The following is a 24473-nucleotide window of genomic DNA, read 5'->3' as shown; positions in this document are numbered from 1 at the left end:
TAGATAACATTGTAGTGACTCTGTTTCTATTTCCTGTGGCTGGTATTTAAACAAATGGGATTTTATGATGTCCGGATTTGAGATGTATGGACAGAGAATTCTTAAGTTGGTCAATTTAAAGGAGGAGTTTATTATTTTAGATAAACTGCTGCTTTAAATGGGTTTAGCGCCCTATGCTTGGCTGCAAAACAAATTGCAATCGCGATAAAAATATTGACGGTGAGCTAAAGCCGCAGAACTGAGCAGTGCTGTCCCATCAGGGGGTGGAGCTAATTTCTGGGTCAGAAATATGTACACAAAAGCCTTGAAGAAACTGGCCAGATCCATTTGCAGGACCAGAAATACTTTTAAACATTACAGACTCACCTGCGCATTTCAAACGCATTTTTTCTCATAGACGTTTTGAAAACATATCCTGGCTTGACATGACCATATCAGTATCTCTGAAGACAAAGCCAAGCATCCACCTCATGTGAGTCACAGTCAGCCAAAAAATTGCTTCTTATTCTCCAGCAATGTTTAAAACTCCACACTGCCATGTGGCATTACTCTTACTGGTTGGCTGATATTTTTCTCATTTTTCTCATGCTCGTGCCTCCATGTGAACTCGGTGACTCCTCAGAGGTACTGTTATGTTTTGTATTGTTGCACCTAATATTCTCTGGGGTTTGTGAGCACCATGCATGTACCTGCTCAACTAAGTGGTGAAAGGAACTTCTCTATGCAAAAACACAAAAACTTGTAACTGCCGGTCGTGTTTATAATGAGCTACTGATTAAATCTCACTTCCACATGCAGTGCCAAAGGCTTTTATAGCTCGTTGCTGTGTTGTCTTGGTTGGGATGTTCTATCAGGATGTTACTGATGCAGTAACATCAAAGCCGCATGGAAAAGTACCTTAATTTTGATTAGCTGTTGGGCCGATGCTATATACAGGCACTTGAGAAACATGAATACAGATTACCTGTAGAGTTTATGACATGATGATGGTCAAATATTATATGTAGCTCTGACACAAATAACCAAATGATCCATTCAAGCCCGTGTATCCAGAGTCTGGTTTCTCATTAAGTTCATACACTGTGCTTTTAACAATAGATATTGTCACAAAGTAGCTTTACAGGAATCTGGGGGTTTCTGTAGATTCGGATCCCTAATGTGCAAGCCAGATGCTACAGCAGAAAGGAAAAACTCATGGGGATGACATGTGGAAACAACCTTGAGAGGAACTGAATGGGAACTTGTTCTCTTCTGGGTGTGATTATAAAGCATTACAGTATACAGGTATAGAAGAGTAAAGACAAACAGTACTACGTGTGTTGAAGTGATGTTCAGTATGAGCATATTGTGAATAAGAGTCCAGTGATGAGCACATGACAGTCTTTGTAGATCTGGGAGAGAGAGAGAGAGAGAGAGAGAGAGAGAGAGAGAGAGAACGAACAGTAGTTTAAAAAGTTGTACACTGTGATTTATTTAAAGATGATTTATTATAGAAGTATTTTTAAGTAAGAGACGTGTGTATTATCTTCTTCTGGATGTTGGACCGATTATTGATGCTCAGTACTATGCAGAAGTCTTAGATCCAACCCACTTTTTTTTTTCTTTTTTTTTTTTTTTTTTACTATAAATACAAACTTTGTTATAAATTATTATTATTGTGTGACTTCTGCATTATCGAGTCAGTACAAAAACATTATAGATTCTCAAAGCTTAGTTTTCCAGCACAAAATTAAATGTTACAGAAAAATGTATGTCAGTAAAGAAAGCAGCATGTTACATAAGAGACCACGTTTCAGACAAAAAAAAAAAAACAACAACATAATGAAGGCTGTTGGGTTTTGCTGCAAAAATAAGAAGCAGCTGCAAGTCAAAGTCTCCAGAAGAACTGTAGCTGGTTCTGCAAGATGCTCAGTAAAACGTACAGCTCATTTCCTTATAAAACTGCACACATTCTACCTGAGACTACTATTTTTTTTTTTTCAAGCGAAGGGTTGTCACACCAAATATTGACTTAGTTTAATTTATTACTGTTTACTGCTCATTATGATATTTTTTTTTTTTTTATGTAGAAACATTTACTTTCATTATTTTTGAAGGCATCTTTGCTTTACAGCATTTCTTTGCATGTGCCTAATTCTTTTGCACAATACTGTAGCTCTGGATGCAGCTGGTCAGCAGATCAGTAACCATGTCACAGTAGCTGAAGATTACAGCCTAGCTTTGACCAGCGTTGCCACTGACAGATTTCATCACTCAGTGTTAAAATAGGACGGTGGTCAGTGGGTCACTTCTGTGAAATGGCACAGAGAGCGGTGATGAAGTCATTGCTGTGTGTGTGTGTGTGTGTGTGTGTGTGTATGTGTGTGTGTAGACAGAAGGGATGAGTGAAACACAAAGGCCAGTCTGAGAGGTCCCAAACACAAGGGCCCTCCTACCTAGCACTGCCTGTAGTAGAGTGCAAGAGAAGACAACAGAGCCTCAGAGCTGAATGGGAGGTGGAGGCGCTGGTCTCTGCACAGGCCACATAATGGCAATGTTGTTTTACTCCACACACTGTGTATTGTATGCTGTTGCTAAGGGGAACATCATTTAGTCAAGCATATGGAATTAGGCTGCTGTTAAAATGCTGAGTTTAATGTTTTTCACATATACCCACCACATGAGTCACTGAGTGTCTATATGTCTGTGTGTGAAAGATAGTGGGATAAATGTGCAGGCATGTATCTGCTTGCTTGTGTAATAAATTAATGTAGTTCGTGTTGATGTGTTGTTGTTTTTTTTTTAAAAAAACAACAAAAAACAGGAAGCCAAGTTCCTTTTTTTTCAATCTTGGTTCCTCTCAAGGATTTTTGCCCCTAATAACCTGTTAATAATCTGATGGCTCGATCTCATTGAAAAACATTCAAGCACACACCTCACTGTGAATAAAGTAAAGTGACTGTGGACAGCAGAATAATGTCAATAATGTGTTTTCAATAATCTGTTAAATGGAAGAATAATTTCCATGTAAACTTGCGCAATCTTTGCATGCATTCTGTGTGTGTGCGCGTGTAAAAAAAAAAAAAAAAAATACACAGTGGTTGCAAAAACAGTTCCTCTGAGTAAGCAAAGTTCATGTTCTATTAATTCGTTCGTCTTTAGTAACCACTCTGTAAAAATATGAAGCCCCCACGTCTTACAGATGGAAATTAGCTAGTACTGTAGCTATCTGCGGTGCAAAGGATCTTTTCTCATTTGAGATTTTTTTTTTTTTTGTACACGGTCCCTGACGACAAATACTTAAATTTAAACTCAATCTCTAAAAGTAATTGTGTGGGATGGGCATCATCACACCATCAGACCAATCACCCAGAAACTGTTATCCATAGAACCTGTATTGCTACTTTGTTATCAGATGAACAGGATAGTTTTGAGCGTTATGGCAGGTTTGGGTACTGTGAAAGAAAATTCTCTGATAAACAGTTCAATTGATCTGGATACTAAACTCCCGCATGTGTTTACCTGGGAAAATGCGACCTGGTTTACTGGCTCTTAGCTAACTTGGCTAATGCTATTGTGGACCAAAATTGCACGTATTATGGTATATTTTATCTCCTGTTAAATATCTGAGAATATGATGACATGAATCAGGACTCCAATGGTGAATTTCCACTTGTGTCTATTTGTGGAAAAATGAGAGTTAACTAGCTAGCTAGCTATATCACATGGAAAGGAGGACTTGGAGACATTTATCTATATTCATAAATTCATTTTTGCAGTAATTAGGCAGACCCTACAGGATTGTTTTGTGATTGTTGTGGCCAAAAATGCTTCATTATTGCTGCAGCTTTTCTTTTTTTTTTCTTCAAAATTTGCAATGCAATTTGTGTGTTTTTTGTGTTTTTTTTTTTTTTTTTTTAATTAAAGAAATTGCAGTTGGATGACATCACTTTCGCAGTGATGTTTGTTGGTAAATGAGACCTTTTAGCTGTACTCATATTCGGCACACGCAAATCGAAGAGAACTTCGGCTGAATGTGTGTTATGATGACGTCACATGATGCGTCTTGGCCCAAATCTGCAGTACTTTTGAGAAATTGCATTTGAAAAGTTTGCTTGATTTTGCATTCATTTCTGCAATCGCAAAAACTCGCTAATTCCTGGAGGGAATGATTAGGGTAAAGGTGTGAGATGGTTTAAATTGAATTTAAACATTAAAACATATTAAACAAGTTATTAAATCTATTTTTGTAAGAAGTTTTAAAGTAGTTTAAAGTAATTTACTATGTATGTTACTCTGACTGCTTGCAAGCTTCTCACTGTTATACTAAAATACAATAACATCATGTCTACCTACGGGTAACATGCAGAACAACAACATTTATCAACTATCAGTCTATCAACAAGAATCAGAATCAGACTGACAAGATTGTTTGCACGTAAACGTAACCAGTGTTCTCATTGGCTTGGTCACCATGGTTTAGCTATTGAGCCACATTGAGCTGAGTAAGGGCCGGACTAAATGTAGCCTGGTTGCATTGTGTAAGAAATCACTTTCTGATGAATTTTTCGAAAATATACTGTATTTAACGCAATAATATATGTACATAACATAAACATTCTCTACATACTGCACCCTCGTCATGTTTGATGCATAAGGATCTGGTTGCTGTTGATTGGAAAGAACGTTCTCCGTGTGCCCCTCTGTATTTTTCTCTCGGTCTGTCTTCAAAGAGGCCTCCAGACCTCTGTGTCATGCTGCTGTAGTCAGAATGCTGATGAGGGTTGGGCCTAAAGAGTAAGGGGTGACGTAGCCCTCCTCAGGCGGATCTTTAGGCCTTTTTATAAGCTGCTCCATGCAGGGCTCAGTGGTGAGAGGGGCACCTCCATTCAGCAGCCATCCAAGCATGCACCGAGGGCCACACTGCCGCTTTGTCTTCTTCAGATGTTTGTGGAGAAGAAAGTGGGACATTTTGGTGGATGCAACCGATCCCCTAGCAAAGTTGCTTTGGATTCATTCATACGTGCATATACAGTTTTAAAATAATAATACTTGGTGACTATCAACCAGGAGTTGTCATTTTGCTGTTTCTCATATTTTTACACCATAATGCCGTGGTTTACTGGAATTTTCATTATGTAATGGCATGTGGTCTTAGATGTTTATACAGAAAAATATATGCCTTGTCCAAGGCAAATGAGCTGAAAATTAGCTCTATGAAGTGTACCTTGCAATCTGAGAGTTTTATGATGGACATCTTTCGAAGCTGCTCCCTCTGCAATAACGGATATAATGCATGACCTTTTCTCATTTGATGTACAATCATTACTTAGGTTTTCTAGCCTTTTGAAATGATTGACTGAGCTAGTGACTCAGAAAATTGTCTTGCATGTCCTAAGGACAGCTGAAGATCACACTGCTCATCTGGTGGAAGATTATTATTTATTTATTTTTAATAATATTGCGTTCCAGAGGAACGTCATACATATTGGTACTCAAAATAATAGTATATTTAGTCATTTTGTTTCTTCATCTTCTATGTCTTTGGGCCCATATTTTTGGATTAGAGAAACAGCAACTGACAAACAGAAATTTTCTTCCTCCCTACTTGAGCTGAAGAAGGCAGCAAGCCTTTTCCAAGAGCACTTGATTGGACGCAGTATGGCGCCGTCTTTCTCTACAGTGGCTATTTAAAGCCTCCATTTGCTTAGAGGATTAAATAACTCATTTTTTTGTTTGTGTTTTTAGTGCAGTTTTGACTTGTGTTAAGTGACAGCTGAGCTTGGCTACACCCAAACATTAAAACAGATCTTAATAAAGAATCCTTAATAAAACGTGTAGTACTACTGAAAGGTTTATTCAAATTATTAACATACTGCATATGATGATGATTTACTCCAGATCATATAATTCAGTTTAAAATATGTTCTTCTCCCATCTCAACCCTATATACTGTCTAACCTTGCCCCTCTAATTATAGTAGTGATCTTTTTCTAACCCCGTGACCTCTCTGTCTCTCTGCAGGAGTTTCCTCCCGCTTCCCAGAGATCATGGCGGCTGGCACACACTCTCCTGGAGGGCCCAGTGGAATCATCCGGAGTCAGTCGTTTGCTGGCTTCAGCACGCTGCAAGAGAGACGCTCACGGTGCGCGTTTACATCCTGTTTATCAAAAACACTAACCTTTCCAAAGCTGTTGGTTTTTATTACTACACATAGAAGGCTATGGTGGGCGTTGCATAGGTACTAATATGTTACCAGTAGAAATCTTCCAATTAGTAAAGGGTTTAAAATACCGTTTATTTCTATTGAATCCATCAAGCTTAAATCATTTGACATTCAGCTACCACATGGCAAAACGCATATACTGTGGGTCTCTCAAATTCAGACAAACAAAATAAAGAGCTGGTCAGAAAATAATAGTTTAAATAAGAGTCATTTACATGCACTTTGTGATAGGCTGTTAAAATAATTGAGCTATTTTTGTAGTGCTGTTTCACCGATTTTATCACAGAACCTTTTGATTGTTGACTGTAAAGCTTTTTAAGTAAATATATACCCCTGCACAATTGAATTCTTGATTTTGGTTGGTCAGAAGGTGTTGGTTAATTTTCTCTAACCGCTGCTCTGACTGCATGGAAAATCAAGGTTTATATCAGTGCGTTCGTTCTTGCGCGTTATCGTTTCTGGAGTGACAACCTACACAGGGGACTTGTATGGCAGACCTTCCATATAATCTAAGACTAATAATAAACTGTGTAATAAATTAACAAGGAAAAATGTATAACCGCGGATATGATTACGTTTCTGTAAGGAGAAGTTTGTTAAAAGTATAGAAGAAGACATCTCTAGTGTCAGTGCTGCGTAACAGTCGGTAAGTTTTTTTTTCCGCCACATGAAAGTCTTCAAGACAGAGAACTTTATGCTTTGTAGCTTTTTGGTAATAAGACAAACTTATGAGAAGAACAGCCTGATGATAGAACGACTATGTATAGCCAATATAGCGTAAGTGAACTAACTTGGTTCACACAGGAGCTGCAACATTAAATTAAACTATAAGCAGACATAATGTACAACATTTACTTACTTAATGAAAGAAAATAGGTTCAGTGCTGAAATGCTATGGTATAAGAGGAATAAAGCACTTCATTTATAGGTTACAATTTCATGAAAATGTATATATGGTGATAGATATACTGTTACCATCCAGAATTCTGAAAATATTGTAACACAAAATTTTGGTTGTATTACACAACCCTAATAGAAGGTATTGTGGGAATCATGGTTTGTGTCATTTTATTATTTTGCAGCTGACAAAACGGCTTTTTTTTTAATCATATGCATTGGATACGCATGCAGAGAGAGAACCAGATTTTAACCAGCTACAGCAGACCTGTGTCTGTGTTGTCTGTATACTATGCAATCACCACTAGTGAGTAACTTGCTTATTTGAGCATGGCAGTATGCCAAGTGACCCCTAGGCTACTGGATGTGCTTACTCACCAAAGTGGCCTAGATTTATCAGAGTGAAATATCAGTGTGTAAGTGACATGCTGAGACGTGTAAAGCAATGAGGAATGCAGTCTCAGGAATGCAGCTGTTTATTATTTGGCGAAATCCTGTCACAGCAGAAGACACTAATACTTTGTCATATTACTATGCGACATACATTTCTGATGTTTTAAATACCGATCCAGATCTACAACCGTGATGTAAAAGTCCTTGTCCTCAACCTTGGGTATATGAATAGAACACTCTGAGCGTCACATGTGTTTGGAAATGGCTTCACGTGACACATGCATTCATAAAGCTACTGCAGGTCCGGTAGCACAAAAGACATGGTTATGTCTGATAGAGTGTGTATGTTTCCAGGTGTAACTCATTCATGGGGAACGCGGCAGCACAGAAGAAGTCACTCACAAAGACCAAGAAGCCCCATCTGTGTGGGCACAAGTCCAGCAGCAGCAGCTCACATGAACCACAGCCTAAGAGAGTGGAGGAGGTGTACGGAGCCCTGAAACAGGGCCTGGAGTTAGTATAGTTCATCTTCATGCTTTCACCAGCATGTACCATGCTCTTCCATGGCACTATAAATGCATGCAGTACATAATATATGGAGTAAATATAATCAGTGCTTATAGTAAATATATAGAGTATATACGTAAATATATATATATACATACATACATACGACGCAAGTGCTAGTGTATATACAGTATAACTCATTTAAAGGTAAGAAGTGCTACTTTGTTTACTGTTGAAGCTGTGCACAGTCCTTTGATTTGATCCTCAACCATCCCAAGTTCCCGAGTAGACTTTTGAGTAGACGGCGTTCCACCTCTTTCGTTTCTCATAGTTGGAAGTCGGAATTTACAATCTGTAGTCACATGCAGCAATAGTCCAATAGTAAATACAGTACATATAGTGTACATACGGTACCTATAGTAAATAGACACACTACGTGTAGGTAATCAGGTGTACAGTAATCAGGAAATATAGGAATACAACGTGAAATCATACACTAAATACTGTAAATGGGGTACATGTTGTAAATGCATACATTTTAGTTTCCAAACATATAAGAATTTCATGTCATACTCAGGTTTAGTAAATCCTGATTTGGACAGCAAATCCAAGGAATGTAGAGTTAAATCTGATCAAGCAAACATTTTGCAGTATGCTTAAGGTCCCATCCATACTCGAGTGTGTGTTGTCTCAACACCTCTCCAAGACATTAAGTTGTTCTTTCCCTCTGTTCTTTTTGGATCAGTGAGTATTTGGAAGTGCACCAGGCAGAGCTGGACAAACTCACCTCTCTCATGAAGGACATGAAGAGGAACTCCAGACTGGTACGACATCATAAGCACATGTCTGTCTCTGTCTCTCTCTCTCTCTCTCCTCTCTCTCTCTTTCTCTCTACATCAGGTCTCCCAGGTGCATGTTGAGAATATATTTAATGTCTGAAAACACTGCACAGGTCACATGGACTGATTAAAGAGTTGTGTAAATCTGATATGTGTTTTGAGATATAGATTGCATTGATTGACACTGACACTGAATTTGTGTGTGTGTGTGTGTGTGTGTTTGCACAGGGAGTGCTGTATGATCTTGACAAGGTGAGTAAAAGGAGCTCAGCTATAAACACTTCACTCCTCTTCTCTTAGAAAGCTGGCCAGAAAATATTAGCAGATAATAAACAGCTTTACAGTAATGTCATGCCCTTTTCTTGGCAGTCCAGCCACATTGATATTGTAACACGTTGTACTTTTGCAGGTGTGTACTTTTCTGGAAATTCTAAACTCACACCATTGTTTTAACCCTCTCTGGTTTTTTGATCCTGCAGCAAATTAAGACAATTGAGAGATATATACGACGCCTGGAGTTTCACATAAGTAAGGTAAGGTTTTCGATTTTTGATTTCTCAAGTATAGTGCGTATAAATAATATCTAAACTACACCAATGATGTATGACAGAAATTAAGCATTTAAGCATAATTATCTACCAAATTCTCCACCACACACCAGCTAAAAATATATGGGTCAAAGACTAAGATCGTTTGCACTTTATTATTATTTTTATTATTATTATTATTATTATTATTATTATTATTACAACAGCATTAAAATGAAAATATTATTAATATCAATATTGAAATAAAATATATGTTCATATATTCATTTTGGATGAAATTTGAATTGCAGTCAAGATTTATGAAGTCAAATCAGTCCATATAAAACACTCAATTTGCTTTTGAATCAAATGGCATGAACTTATTTCACAGTAAGGGTCTAATGGCTTTTTAAGTGACACTTCCTACCCCTTGTTGGCTACTTAATAATTCTCACAACAGGATTCCAACTGCATGCGCTGTTGGAAAAGAAAGCTTAAAATCCTCTTTTCCCTTTCCACTTCTTCTGTTTGACATTCTCCATCTCCACCTACACACACTCTTTTATTGCCGTGTGTATTTCCTCCATGCACCATCAGCCAAACGCCCCCCCCCCCCTTCCCCCCCCCAAGCAGCCTTGGTGGATTTAAATGAAACCCCCATTGTAAGGCCAGGCTCTAGCCTTCACAGTGTGAAACGGAAGTATAGACTCTTCATTTTGAGCTTTGATGGTGAAGTTGTGAAAAGTGAGTGGGTGCTCTTGGCAGTGATGCAAACTTGTATGTGATAATTGACACAGCTTATTTCCGAAGTGCCCAGGTCTCCAGAGCCCTGCTGTGCCCTGTGCTATACTCACAGGTGTGTGGATGATGCACAGTGGAGCACCGGTTGGCAAATCTTAAAGCGTTTCTGCTCTACAGGTCGCCATGGCAACCTGGAAATAGAAGCTTCGAAACTGTTTTTGAGTGATTCCATGAAACCAGAAAATTAGCCCCGTAATATTCTTGCTTTCCTACAACAGAGTGGCAATTGAATCATCGGCTATACTTTGTTTACAATCCAGGATGGTATATAGAGCATCGTGGAGCTCCTTTGAGGTAATTCAGAGCTCTTTGCTTCTATTTTGCCATCCAGTTGGCAGCATTTTAAGTTGTTTTCTTACTAGCTCTGGATATAGGTCAAAGCAATTCTGCACATTATAATAGGCAGACCCCTGACAGATGAACTGGTTATGTTTGTACGAGGCTCTAAATGCATGTTAGTGTGTTTGTGTGTGCATCCTAATGGGAGAGCGGTGTGTTCTGTACTTGTGGAACATTGGGAGTATAATTCTGCTGAGAATCTCTTTTATATTCATTTTCTTTTGTGAATTGATTGAAGTGCTGTGTTTTATATAAGACAACATTGTGTTCAGGACAGAATAATAATCCTCTGTATAATTTAAAGGAACACTTTTTTTTAATTTTTTTTTTTTTTTTATCATAATCGCCACCTACCACATCTAAAGTGCTGCATGTGTAATTACCATCAACCAGAATTTAGACAGTTTTCCCTGTACTAAGAAACAAAATGGAAAACCTATTTACTCACAACTCCCTTATAATGAAAGTCTCAGGGCAGTCATGGAAGGCTGTGAATAAACATTTATTTGTAATGTATTTTTGTTTTTTGTTTTTTTTTATAGCAAAACTGTCAAAGTTATTTGTAAATTAAATCAAAATCTGTATAATTAATTAAAAAAAGGACCTCAAAGTCATCATGGAAGTGCACTTGCTGTACCTGATCAAGCGTGAATACCACAAAACCTCTGGGAAAGTATAAAAAAAAAAAAAAAAAAACTGCAATTCCTTTTTTTTTTTTTTTTTTTACTTTAATTGCTCTAGTGTGCAAGATGCATAAGAATAGCTTTTCTGAGACATTCTCCAATGTCCGTCTCATCCTAAAATCCTATCTATCTATCCAGAAAGGGAGAGGGAGAGAGAATGGGTACATTTGAAAGGACCGATTTTATTTTTTTGGCTATATTGGTGTTTTCAGTCCATTTCCGAAAAATTTTCTGTACAAAATGAAAATTATACAAAAAGCATGCCGGGCATGTGCACTGGGTGTTTTTGACGACATAAGCATAACGTTTTCTTTGTGCACACCACATTGTCACTTGTGTAATTTACAAAGCTGTCGAACATTTAATTAAAATATATAATGGAGAAGAAGACATTGTTTTCACTTATCCACTCTACAATACATATAAACATGTATAGATTCATACACTTTGGAGAATGGATTCAAAAAGATGCATTTTCAGTGATAAATGCCGTATTAGTGTGGAAGAAAAGCAAAACAGATTAATTATGGAGTTTTTTTTTTTCCCCTCAAAATTGTCCATGTAAGTGTGGACTATGCTGTAGACTTTCATTATAAGTGAGTTTTAAATAAACTGATTTTCTGTTTATTTCTCAGTAGAGGGAAATGTCAGGGTTTTTTTTTTTTTGTCTTTAGTAAACACTTGTATACAGCAGATGCAGTAGATGGAGATTAGGTTGAAAACGCTTTGTTTGGGTTTCATCATACTGCTATCAACACCATCATTCTGGATACTAGATGTAGTCTTATGAGGGTATTAGACTAATTAGATTTAAGACTCTGCTTTGTTGGACACATTAAACAGAGACTCTATGGTTGCCAGAGGACAGAGTAATGTGGGCGTCCAGCCGATGCCTATCACCAAGTTCCATACAGAACATTCAAACTACAGGCGGTGTTCAGCAGATCGTTATCAGAGTGGATCAGGCTGGCTGAAGGGAGACTGTGCCAGCATGATGCCATTTGGATGGATTTTACCATGGCACCTAGTCATTGTTTAGAAACATGTACACAGTCATTGTCTTGTACTCATAATGAGTCTGGTGTTAAGACAAGTGGACAGCCTCTATGTATCTACCAGCATAAAGTAGGCAAACAGGAAGTCATGTGATACATAGATGAGCTGAAAAGGGGAAGAACAGAGGGAGCAGTCATTCTTGATCTATTCTCAAAGGCAGATATTAAAAGGGCAGCATGTAGTTCCTTTTAGGTGGCTTAAAAATATCTGCTGTTTCTGGAATCTTCCACAAGGGACATGATTTTAGCGTAGTCAGAACTTCAAAGTGTGAATGGCGCAAAAAAAAATAAAAAATGAATGAGTTTGTTGTATTAATATATACGTCATGCGTAAATGTCTAAGCACATCATGGAAAGTGTTTTCAGAAAGATGTATTAGTTGTGTCGGGAAAACTGCATTTTAGAACCTGGATGTTCGCCACGTACAAGGGAGTTGTGTTGCTGTTTCAGTCAACAGTGAACACACAAGTGAATTCACACAATATATAATACAGAATAGACATAATATACAATCAGTATGCACTCATTTACAATCATGTACAGCAGACGTTCATTAACGTGTTTGTTATATGCATTTATCATGGAGTGGGCTGTTCATGTTAAACCTGAATTAAATAGAATGGAATAAATGGAAGATAGAATGGCCTGGTGAGTGGAGTCCGTCATGATTTTCCGCTGCTCTTTTCCTCAGAAGTAGTTGGTGGTTTTTGAGTGTGAGGATTTAAGCATCCAGAACAGAGAACGCTTTTAAATTTGTCCACATTAGTGTCGACAAGGCCTTAGTTCTCTCCTTATTTCTCTTCTTCTCTATACCTCTCAAGTCTCTCTCCTTGAACTTGGCAGGAATGCTTAGACAACCAGCACGTTTGCTTTTACAGATGTTATTATTTATTTAATCAAGTCAGTGTGCCTGATCTGCTGTGCTTGAATCTACAAAGCGTAGTTCATAAATAGTGTTTTTAAGTCAATTTCCAATGTACACATCATTTACTTGTGTTAATATGACCTTCGTTTTACAATTTTAGCAACCATATCACTGATTTGTGTCGTGTACATCTGTGTACATTTTGTATTTGACTATCTCGGCGAAATCTGAATACACACTCGGCCCCACCCAGCATGCACACATACACACCCCATCCCAGTATGCGCACACACACTATTGCCAAACAGCTGCTAGCCTGCATATATGGGTGGGTCTACTAGTGGCTGCTCTCATGCTGTGATTTGGAAAGAACACAAGTAGATCAACGGCATTCTCAAGGGAAAGCTATGTTTGTGTTTAAGAGAGCATGTGTGTTGTGTGTGTCCAAATATATGCTGATATGCCTTTGAGGTCTCTTCTTTCACACCTGCTCCACCCTTGAAACTGAGGTTGAGTGTGTGATGCATAGGCACTAAACTTCACTGCACTTCACTTCCTGGAGCATAGAGGGTTAAGGGCCTTGCTCAGTAACCCAGAGCCTTAACCGTTGAGCCACCACTGCCCTACTGACTATTTACTGTTCAGGTCGTGCAGGACTTCTTGTTACTCTGCCTCTGATCATGATTGCTGTTGTTGTTGTTGTTGTTGTGTGTGTGTGTGTGTGTGTGTGTGCTTTGTGATTAGTTAGACCAACTAGGAAAAATAATTAGACTTACTTGCCTATAATCATGTCACTATCAACTGACCACACCCTGTTCTTCAGTTTCCTCTTTTACATGCAGAGAGACTGACATCTTGGATGATGACGCTCTGGTGTATGCTATTTCTTAAATCAGACTCTTCACACTCATTCATGCACTGCACTTCCCCTTTCTAAAAGGACAAATAAGTAAAATTGAAGACCTCAGCAGTCCAGTGTGTGCCCAAATAAAGCTGATTCAGCCCCCACCAGCACAGTTTTAACAGACAAGGCGAAGGAGAAAAAGGGGATTGTAAGAACCGCATACTTCCCACAACAAGAATGGCTGTGGTGGGAGTGTGTGTAGTGGTCTAGACTTGGGTGGGTCTTATTCTTGAGTTTAACTAAACAGATGGGACCACCACCAGACAATCCCACATTTTCCCATCACACATTTCATCTGGATTGCCCAACCCTGCTCCCTGAGATCTCTCCTCCACAAAATTCAGTTCTGACCCTTAACAAAACATGAAGCTGTAATATCGAATCTCCCACAGGCATGCTGTAGATTTTATCTCCTGCTCAGTTTCCTGGTTCTGTATAAAACAATTACTATCTATATGTAATGTTTTTCCTTATGGACATGAACAATGATATTTAGTATATACTTCTATATTTTCTTTCTCTCTATCTCTATCTGGTAGAGAACTGGAACATTTTATACTATTGTTATAACTGATTTCCGTCACAATGTGGGCAGGCAGTTTATATAAACGTCTCCATGGCTGTGGTTGAATAGTATGTGATGGTCGCACACATGTAACTCTGTCACTGTGGGGATTTTAAACTCTGTCTGCTGCTATGAGTCCACATCATACACTGTCTCAGGCCATCTGAGGAGATGCTGCTGTGTTACTTGCTCTCTGTTCCTCTGTGTTCTTTTGCTTTTATTCCTCAATCTGCCATGTCTTGTCTTATGTTCTTTAACTGTCTGTATTTCTACGTATCCTTTTATGTTGCTTCTTTTTCTACCTCTCATTAGTCCTATGCTAGCTCTGGCTCTTCTCTTCATCCAGCTTTCTGATCCACACACTGTTTGACGTCTAACACGACTTGGAGATGATATTCGCAGTTCACTTGTACTGTATAACTGCATTTGGTCATTCGGGGAAAGTTGTCAAAACCTTGATTTGTGGTGGTGCGTCATCACTTCTTTTAGTACACAAGGTATCGGCTAGTTTGTTATGTTCCCTGAATGAGATTAGATTGCCGCGATATCCAGTGTTTATGTATCTAGTATTATTCTGATATGTTTACTTTGATTGTATTGTATTATTGAACCTGCCGAGCTATTTGTGTTTGCATTTTGCATAGGAGCACCACAGTTTAACATAGGAGTACATTAGTACTCAAGTGATCACTCAAAAATACACTAATATAGTCTCCTCAATATAACTGAAGATGAGCCAGTCAACATATAAATCTGAGATGATTTGTGCAGTTGTTTAGTTCTTCAGTATTAATTGACACCCCCTAGTAGCCCCACCCCCTTTTCCCAAACTCTCATTCTCTCGATTGACCTCACAAGGCCACCAGAATAGGTCCAAACTTTCATTTTTCAGCCAAAAGAGAAAAAAGGATGAAAACATGTACTTAAAAAGAATAAATAGTCCTAGAACAAAATTATTTTACAAATAATGGTAATGATAATTAGAAAGTGAATGTTTTCTTTTTTTATGCTATGGGTTTACTGTGGATTTTTTTTTTAATGGGGAAAAAATAATCAGGGAAAACTTTGTACAAGTCTAGTGCATCTTTCACTATTGGCACAATCAGTCTGCAATTGATATTATAACTTCGTGTTTTGGTTTTTTTTTATTTGTTTTTTGTTTTTTTTAAAACTCATTGTCTAAGTATTTCAAATACATTACCATGATTGCACTTTTTAAACGCTGGAAGCATTCATTTAGGATTTGTTTATCATTCAGATTTAGTCAAAAGTAAATGTATACTTATGAGACGCATATTTAGTGTCAATGTTACTATAATAATCCTGAGTGTAACCAGGAGCAAATGTTATTAACATGTTAACTTTGTTTAAAAAAAGTCTTAAATAATGGCAGTTTCAGCAAAATATTTTTGAACAGGAAGTGAGACAATATGTCCAGCTTCATTCTGTTATGAAATATTAGTTAGATGCCACCCACCTATCTGATCTCTCAGTTGTTTAAGTATTTTTTTTAATCTGTTACATAAGCCATGTTTCTTCATAGAACCATTTCCCCCCACCAAATGTATGTAATCGTACACAGATTTTTATTATTATTATTATTATTATTATTAGTAGTAGTAGTAGTAGTAGTAGTAGTAGTCATGGAAGTGTTGGGGAACTGTTAAATGGTCTTCTGAATGCACTCCAGGCCTCCGTATCTCTACATGTTATATAATACAGTTATATATTGTTTGTGGGGGTGTGAATGTGTATGAAGTTCTCGAGACTAATTGTGCATGTATTTATTGCTGCAGGTGGATGAGTTATATGAGGGCTTCTGTATTCAGAGGAGGCTACGAGACGGTGCCAGTAAAATGAAGCAAGCGTTCACTGCTTCACCTTCTACTAAAGGGACACGAGAAAGCCTGACTGAGGTCAACCGCCGCTACAAAGAATACACAGAGGTCAACTCTCTCTCTCTCTCTCTCTCTCTCTCTCTCTCTCTCTCTCTCTCTCTCTCACCAACACAACTGTGCCACTATCTACACTGAAACCCTGTTGCATACCCTGGTACATTTCTTGGCAGCATGGTGGTAGCTTGTCTGTATCTCTTGTTTTCTATAGAACATGAGCACTTTTGAGGGGGAGCTGGAGAACCTGTTGGGCGAATTCCATATCAAAATGAAAGGTAAACAATTTTTTGGTGTATTGGAGGTGAATATTAATATAAAATTAAGTATTATAAGGTTGTATCTGAGTTAAGAACAGTTATGGGATATGGAGCTTAAATGTTTTGACTTCTAGATTCCAACTACAGAAAAGTTCTGTGATACTGCAGAATCTACATTTATAGCTCAATAATTAGACAAACTTACTTCAAATTTGTAATAATGTTTAAAAAAAAAAAAATTATTAAAATTCTGAGAACATGAGAGAGTGGATTTTGAACATGGTGAACATTCAGACTGTTTGGTTTTATAAAGTTCTAGCCGGCCGTTTCTCATTAAGCTATTCTTCATTCTCAGTAAATAATTCATAAATGTAATAACAGCAGTAAAAACCATTAGAAAAGACTACTGGGGCTAATTATGATATAGCATACTGTCATGTGAAACAATAAGTACACCCCATGGAAATTGTTGGCTTTTTACCATAAAATTGATATTTTGTAGTAATTTTCACAATTGAAATGAACAAAGATCGTGGTGTCATCATGCCAAGATCTAAAGAGTTCTATAAGGCCTTCAGGAAAAAAAGGTTGTGGATGCTTATGAGTCTGGCAAGGGATCTCCAAATTATTTGAAATACATCCTTCCACTGTAAGGAAAATCATCTACAAATGGCACAGATTTCAAATTTGCCAATTTGTCCAGGACTGGCCGTCACAGCAGATTCAGCCCAAGAACAGACTGTCTGATGCAAAAAGAAGTCTCCACGAACCCCAAAATTTCATCACAGGATCTGCATTTAAGACTTGCAGCTGTTGGTCTCAAAGTGCATGCTTCTACAATCAGAAAGAGATTGCACAGATTTGACCTGCATGGGAGGCATGCCATGAAGAAGTCTTTGCTGTCTAAAAAGAACATTTAGAGCAAGACTACAGTTTGCCAATGAGCACATAGGCAAAGACCAGACCTTTTGGAATAATGTGCTCTGGACAGATGAATCCAAGATAGAGTTGTTTGGCTACAGTAACAACAGTCATGATTGGCTCTGACCAAAGACAGCTTTTTGGGAGAAGCACCTCATACCAACTGTGAAGCACGGTGGTGGAAATGTTATGGTTTGGGGTTGCTTCGCTGCCTCAGGGACTGGACAGCTTCATTCATTGATGCAGCTATGAATTTTGCATCATATCAAAGAGTACTTGAAGATAATGAGGCCATCTCTCCAGAAGTTTCAACAGTGCAAATACACGACGATGTAAGATGAGTTCAAGACAATAAATACACAGAATAGAACAATAAATACACAGGACATGGACTGTGAACTGTTGTGCAATGAGAGATAGATCGGATAGTAATGAAAGATTTGTGATTGATTTAAACAGTATAATGTAAATGAAAATGTAAGATTTAAACCTTAAAGGGTTAACAAACAAATTTTGGAACATGTATTCTCTACCTCAGGTTTGGCTGGATTTGCGAGGCTTTGTCCAGGTGATCAGTATGAGGTAAGTACCGAGTTAAATTTTATTAGTATTATTAGTGTTGCATGCCAAAAACTTCCAATAGGGTTTCCTGGAGTCTCTCCTATAATTCTGGCATATAAATGCATTGCATTCCTCCCCAATTATAAAATGCCCAAAATCTGCTAAGTACATCATCCATAGTGGCTGTTGCCATAGCAACACTGTCAGCTCTGATCCTGCAGCACACCACAAACCCTCCTCCCAGCTCAGTGAAACAGTGTTTATTAGGCTCTGAAAAACTACTGATCAGAAGAATACTTGTTCTGGATGTTCTTTCCCTTTAGTTACTGTGCAGCACTGATGGAGTGGGCACATGAGCCTGCCTCTGCCTTTTCAAGCCCACCATCTCTCCCTCCTTACCTTTGTTTTCCTCCCATCTCTGTCCTCCCACTCCCGCTGCAGATTTTCATGCGGTATGGACGACAGCGCTGGAAGCTGAAAGGGAAGATTGAGGCAAACTCCAGGCAGAGTTGGGATGGAGAGGAGATGATCTTCATGCCTCTAATCACGGATCTCATCTCCATAAAGGTGCAGTGGGAGATACTGTACAACATGCATCCCTAAACATCTCATTCTAAACCATTACAAATAATCTGCCATTTTTTTAATACCCAGGAAAAGACTATAAATGGTCTTGGAACATCTCTACCCATTCCCCCTCATTAAAATGTCAGGATTTATATATATATATTCATGAATATGCAATTTGCAAACGCCCCCATTTCCTCTTGTCATCACATCTAGCCGACTTGCTAACTGCTAGTAAAATTATCTCACATTGTATACAGATTGGTATCAGTATCCGAGTTTAAATTATTATTTTCTTAGTGATTTATTTTAGCAGTAGCCAAGCCTGTCAAACTATATATACTGTATATCCTAACAATCAAAAGTTCGCTCTCACTAATATTAGCTAGGTTAGTTAGCTAGCTGTTTAGCACATAGGTTCTGTAGCTAAAAGCATTTACTTTATGTGATTGGTCCAGGGCCAGGAAGCTTATTTAATGACACTTTTTTTTTTATGCTCAATTCTATTTTTTTAATGGAAATACTGAAAAGATCTTTTAAAAAATGGAAAATGTGATTTTAACACGGGGCTAACAAATCTGATGCAAACACCAGTCTATACAAACAGTGTTGTCCATCTATGAGGACTTAACCATTTACAGTCACATGAGTGAGTTTGAGTTCAAGGGCACTTCAACAAAATAAAGTAAAATAAAAAATCAAATTGCTTATATTTCAACTTTTTAATCAATCAACTGCTCATTTGAGTACTTCCACTCGAATTGTTAACCCTGACTGTAATACTAACTCTCTCTGACTTTTCCTCAGGTAACCGAGCTGAAGGGACTTGCCACTCATGTCCTGGTGGGCAGTGTGATCTGTGAGACCAAGGACCTGTTCACTGCCATGCCTCAGGTGGTAGCTGTGGACGTCAATGATCTGGGCACCATCAAACTGAACCTGGAGGTCACCTGGTTGTAAGTAGCAACAGATTTAAAGGGTGCTTTTATTCTTTAATTGCACCCCCTTGTTTCCCTTCCTTGCTTCCTCTACTTGCTTCTTAGCTTCTCGCTCCTGAGGAAGTGCAGAAAGCATGCAAGAAAAGGAGCCAAGGAGTGTCACTTTAAAGTGACTTTAGTGAATTCATTTATTGACGACGTATTAACTGTACAACGGATCTGCGTGTGCACAGCCGTGATTAGTGTTGTGAGTAAAATAAATACGTAAAAACTCAACTTATCCTTAATTAAGCATGCGATGTGCGTGTGCAATTATGTTTTAAGTGTTGACATTTCAACCTAAACAACTTGTGGTCACCATATGATGACTCCTGTGTTTTTTTAAGCAAGACATATCAATTGACTTTCTTGAAAAAAATGCTAAAATAATAAATACTTCTCTGTAGGAAACACCTATATATCCTTGATCCAAAAGCCTCCTCTCAGCTTGTTCCTTGATTCCTCTGAGTACATTTTAAAGAATGGGTACAACCTTAAAGATGATAGACGTTGCTCGATTTCTGGGTCACAGGCTGAAGGATGTAGGATCAAGGAATCAAGGTGGCATCAATAAGAGTTTTGAGATACAACAGAGACTTCATGTCAACTCTAGAATAAATGGAAGTATACTGCCCTCTGCTGGGGAGTTAAGGGACTGACTGAAGATTTCTTTAAATAATAATCATGTATCTCTTTCCATGCAGTCCATTTGATGTGGAGGACCTGACCCTGTCCTCGGGTAACGTGAGCAAAGCTACTGCGTTGCAGAGACGAGTGTCAGTGTACAGTCAGGGCACGCCTGAGACCCCCACCTTCCAGGACGCAACATTCTTTGTGAGTCTTCTGTAATCTTGGATAGTTTAACTAGATTTAATCAGTGAGGTTATGCATTCTGTGTGAACCATGGAGTATCCTCTATCCTGCACGTTTTAGTGTTTTCCCTGCTTCCAACACTCCTAAATCAACTAAGCAGATAATTAACAGTTCTTACTAAATTGTGCATATGTGAAAACACTAAAATGTGCAGGGGGTTCTTCCAGACCAGGGTTGGGAACCTGTGTACTAAAGTGTCAATATATAATATTTGTAAGTCTCAGTGAACATAGTATCAGTTATTTCAAATATTTAAAATGATACCAAACTTAAGTGCTGTTTTTTGCATCATGAGAATCAGATGATGATTTTCCCACCATATAGTGGTGGGTTAGCGTTTGCCTGCTAGTTCGCTCGATGATGGATATGCACAGTTTTAGTATGTGGGAGCAACAACAGTGTTGTAACTAAGTGAGGAGAAAAACTACACAAGCGTTACACAATATTAACCCAAATCACTTTACTAGAATTTCCCCAGAAAGTCATCAATTATTCAAAACGTTGAAAGCAAAATTGTTGTTATTATTAGTTATTTTATTTATAATTAATGGGTCCGGGTTCACAGCTGCCACTCCATTAATAATAAAATGATCGAATAGTGTATGTCAGGATATTTTAATTCCTTTTTTTTTTTTTTTAAATTCTCTATTCTCTATTCATTGGGGGAAAATTCTCTATTCATTGGGGAGGCAAAGGTCTGCACTCTACTATAATTAGAACGTAATCCTGGATTTAGGTTCCCTGTGACTTTTTAAATATATACATTAGAATCACACCAGATTAACCGTGAAACCACAATTCACAACACTCTGAGCTGCACACTCTCCTGATTATTGGTACCCTGCTATTTATAGCATGCGTGTGTGTGTGTGTGTGATTTGCATCTATTTTGCTATGCTTCATTAACACCAATTAACTACCTGCCCCTGGCCTTCGTTGTCAACATCCCCTCTCCCTGCTGTGTATGTGTGTGTCTATATGTGTGTGTTTTGGGATGGGTGCACAGACATGGCAGCCTCAGCCTCGTCAGGGCCACCACTTCTCATTCCTGCACACACTCAGGGACACTCTCTTAGAGAAACTCAGACGCAGTCGCTCATTTGGTGACCTGGCTGCACTGCGGCCTCGTCCCAGATCCAGTCTGGAAGTCTACGTGAGTCAGGTCATTGTGTGTGCCCAACTACTTTCAAAGCATGTGTGTAGTGCTTTTGCTAAACTTACAAATCCGTTGCACCCAGTTCCTGTATCTGTCTTTTAAAATTTCCATTCCTGGTTTACTGCATATAGAACAACACCATTTAGATGATCGAGATTTCTGTGATGGTTGCCCGTGATTTTTTTTTCTTTCTTTCTTTTTCTATTGCTCATACTATGTCTCTCTGTTGCTCTCATAGTCCACGTTGCCTGATGATGTTTTCGAAAATGGTGGCTGTGGTGTATCCGAATGCAAGCGCCTGTCCTTCACCTTCTCCGATACACCAGCCTCTAGCCCAGCTCCTGGCCAATCACATCCTGAGATCACCGTAACACCTCCTGAAAGTGAGCAACCACCTCAGCTTCCTGCCTTAGACGATCAGCCTGGTGAGGAAGAGGATGGTGAGGAAGAGGAGGAGAGCACCAGTGTAAGTGCCAGTCTTGCAAGCGCCAGTGAGGCAGAATCAGAGCGCGAGTGGGAGCGAGTGGAGTGTCAGCATGGGTATGAATCCACAGCACCCTCGCTCTCCTCAGAAGGCCAGATCTCAGCTGTGGGGCCCGAGGATGTGGTGTTCCTGGAGTCTGGCAGTCATGACGAGAGCTCAGAGCTGAAGCCAGTGGAGCTGGATGGGGAGGAGGGCAGTCTGACCAGGCAGCTGGTGAGGAGACTCACTTCCTCTGATATCTTGCCTGAACCAGCTGCTCTGAGCTGGGCTGGAGAGAGCACCCTGGAGGAGGCCATCCACAGCCTGCTGATGAAGCTGGAGAGCGTGACCCAGCGCTGCCGAGAGCTTCAGGACCTCGAACAGGAAGTGATGAAGCTGGAGGACCTGCTCAAGGTATGAGATGGATACCGCTAATCAAGGTCATGGTTTTCCTAAATCCACAAGATTTCTTTTTTCTTTTAGTCAAAATTGTCAGTGGTGATGACCATCTCCACAGTGTTCAGTCGTGATCACAGGGTTCGGCTTTCTCAACTGAATTAATATAATCGGCTGCGCTGTTGGCAACCTTAGTTAAACTTACCTAATTGGCTGATGTAGCATCTTTTAACTGGTTACTTTTTTAATTATTTGATTGTGTACTGTTTGTTAACTTGATTTAGAGTCATTTTTAGATTCATTATTAAGCTATTAACTAACAACTAAGGAGAAGTCCTGATGTGATTCAATAGAATGAACAGAATGAACACTCTCCTCCATCCATGTTTCTGCTGCTCCGTGACACTGCATGAGCATCACTTTTAAGAAATGTGGTGACTAGTTTCATATACCTCAGAAAAAGTGTGTGTTCGCCTTCACCCTTCTTGGTATGTGTAGTAGAACGGAGAGAACTAGCTAGAGGGAAGGGTTTGCAGCTATGCTGAGATAAAAATATCCTTAATAGTCACTGTTACTGCCACACTGTCACTGTGTAATACTTACTAATATTTGTATTAGCCTTATACAGGGATCACCTTTCTCACGCCCTTCAATCAAACCACAGTCTGTCTTTATTGGCATTTTTACCTCCGTGCACTGAAAGCCACAGGGTGCAGAGTAACTACTCTGTTTTTCAGGGTTTAACAGCTGTTGTGTCTCCTCAGTGCCGAGATCCTGCTCAAAGGAGTCACTCCTCCAGTCTCAGCCTGACTGTAGAGAGTGCTCTAGAGAGTTTTGACTTCCTCAACACCTCAGACTTTGATGATGAAGACACTGGGGATGACAATGCTGCTGTCTCACGCTCTGTATTCTTCGACATGGATCGGATGGGGTAAGCGCTCTGTCTACACTTGCTCTCCTGTGTGAATCATTCTCTAACCTTTCGATCTCTCTTGGTGCTTGTATAAAAGACGAGACTAATTTGGCTGTAATGCACATCTTAAGCCGTAGATTGCACTACTAACACGTAAGTGTGTGAATATGAATATAAAAAAAAGAATCCAGAATTAGCAGGTAGTTTTTACCAGGGCAGTAATTTAGTGATAAAATTGAAAGAACCAGGCTACACTTTTAAAATGATAGGTGAATGAATGTTGTGTTTTAAATATCTACTGATTAAATATAAGCTACGAAGGACTTCTTTCTTATACTTCAACAATCTGACAACATGAGCAATTTGTTTTTTTATTAAAAAAAAACTACTCGACATACACTTTCTCCATTTCCAGTTACTTTTAATGTTGTTAATAGGCAGCGAAATCAATTACTTCCTGTCATCACTTGTGTTTTTAGCAACTGTAAACAGCCTCTCTTTTATCTCTATCTTGAAGTTAATAAGATGTGTGTGTGTGTGTGTGTGTGTGTGTGTGTGTGTGTGTGTGTGTGTAAAAGGCCAAGTCGGCATCCAGAGGCTCGAGGTCACCTGAGTGAAGCCCTGACGGAGGACACCGGTGTGGGTAACAGTGTGGCCGGGAGCCCCCTGCCACTCAGCACAGGCAACGAAAGTCTGGATACGGCCATCGTTATTCATTTGCAATACTGCAACCATCTCATTCAGGTGAGATACACACACAGACACATCAACCCACAGCGCTCTGCAGTGATCACAGTTGTAGTGTGCCAGTTTCTACTTTTCATGCAGGTAAGCTCTATAGTAATACTTGATAGTTTTTCTGTTTAAAAGTAAACATTGTAAATCTGGAGGCACAACACTCTGAACGTGATGTG

The 24473-nt window shown here is 38.9% G+C and overlaps 1 protein-coding gene across 3 annotated transcripts in view; it reads left to right on the top strand.

The window, feature by feature from the left end:
- ripor2 (RHO family interacting cell polarization regulator 2) overlaps positions 1-24473 on the top strand; it is a 49178-nt gene that overhangs the window by 17884 nt on the left and 6821 nt on the right. For all 3 annotated transcript variants that reach the window (XM_053612717.1, XM_053612719.1, XM_053612718.1), the window contains 14 exons: positions 6004-6124; positions 7850-8008; positions 8748-8826; positions 9070-9093; positions 9321-9374; positions 16377-16526; positions 16687-16750; positions 18192-18235; positions 18656-18781; positions 19589-19737; positions 20463-20592; positions 22026-22664; positions 23411-23577; positions 24138-24303. In XM_053612717.1, coding sequence (XP_053468692.1) covers positions 6004-6124; positions 7850-8008; positions 8748-8826; positions 9070-9093; positions 9321-9374; positions 16377-16526; positions 16687-16750; positions 18192-18235; positions 18656-18781; positions 19589-19737; positions 20463-20592; positions 22026-22664; positions 23411-23577; positions 24138-24303 — 2072 coding nt within the window. The remainder of the gene's footprint in view (positions 1-6003; positions 6125-7849; positions 8009-8747; positions 8827-9069; positions 9094-9320; positions 9375-16376; positions 16527-16686; positions 16751-18191; positions 18236-18655; positions 18782-19588; positions 19738-20462; positions 20593-22025; positions 22665-23410; positions 23578-24137; positions 24304-24473) is intronic.

This window comes from Ictalurus furcatus, chromosome 24, assembly GCF_023375685.1.
Source record: "Ictalurus furcatus strain D&B chromosome 24, Billie_1.0, whole genome shotgun sequence".
Taxonomy (NCBI): Eukaryota; Metazoa; Chordata; class Actinopteri; order Siluriformes; family Ictaluridae; genus Ictalurus; species Ictalurus furcatus.
Note: the sequence above shows the minus strand (reverse complement) of the source record. Positions and strands in the feature narration are given on the sequence as shown.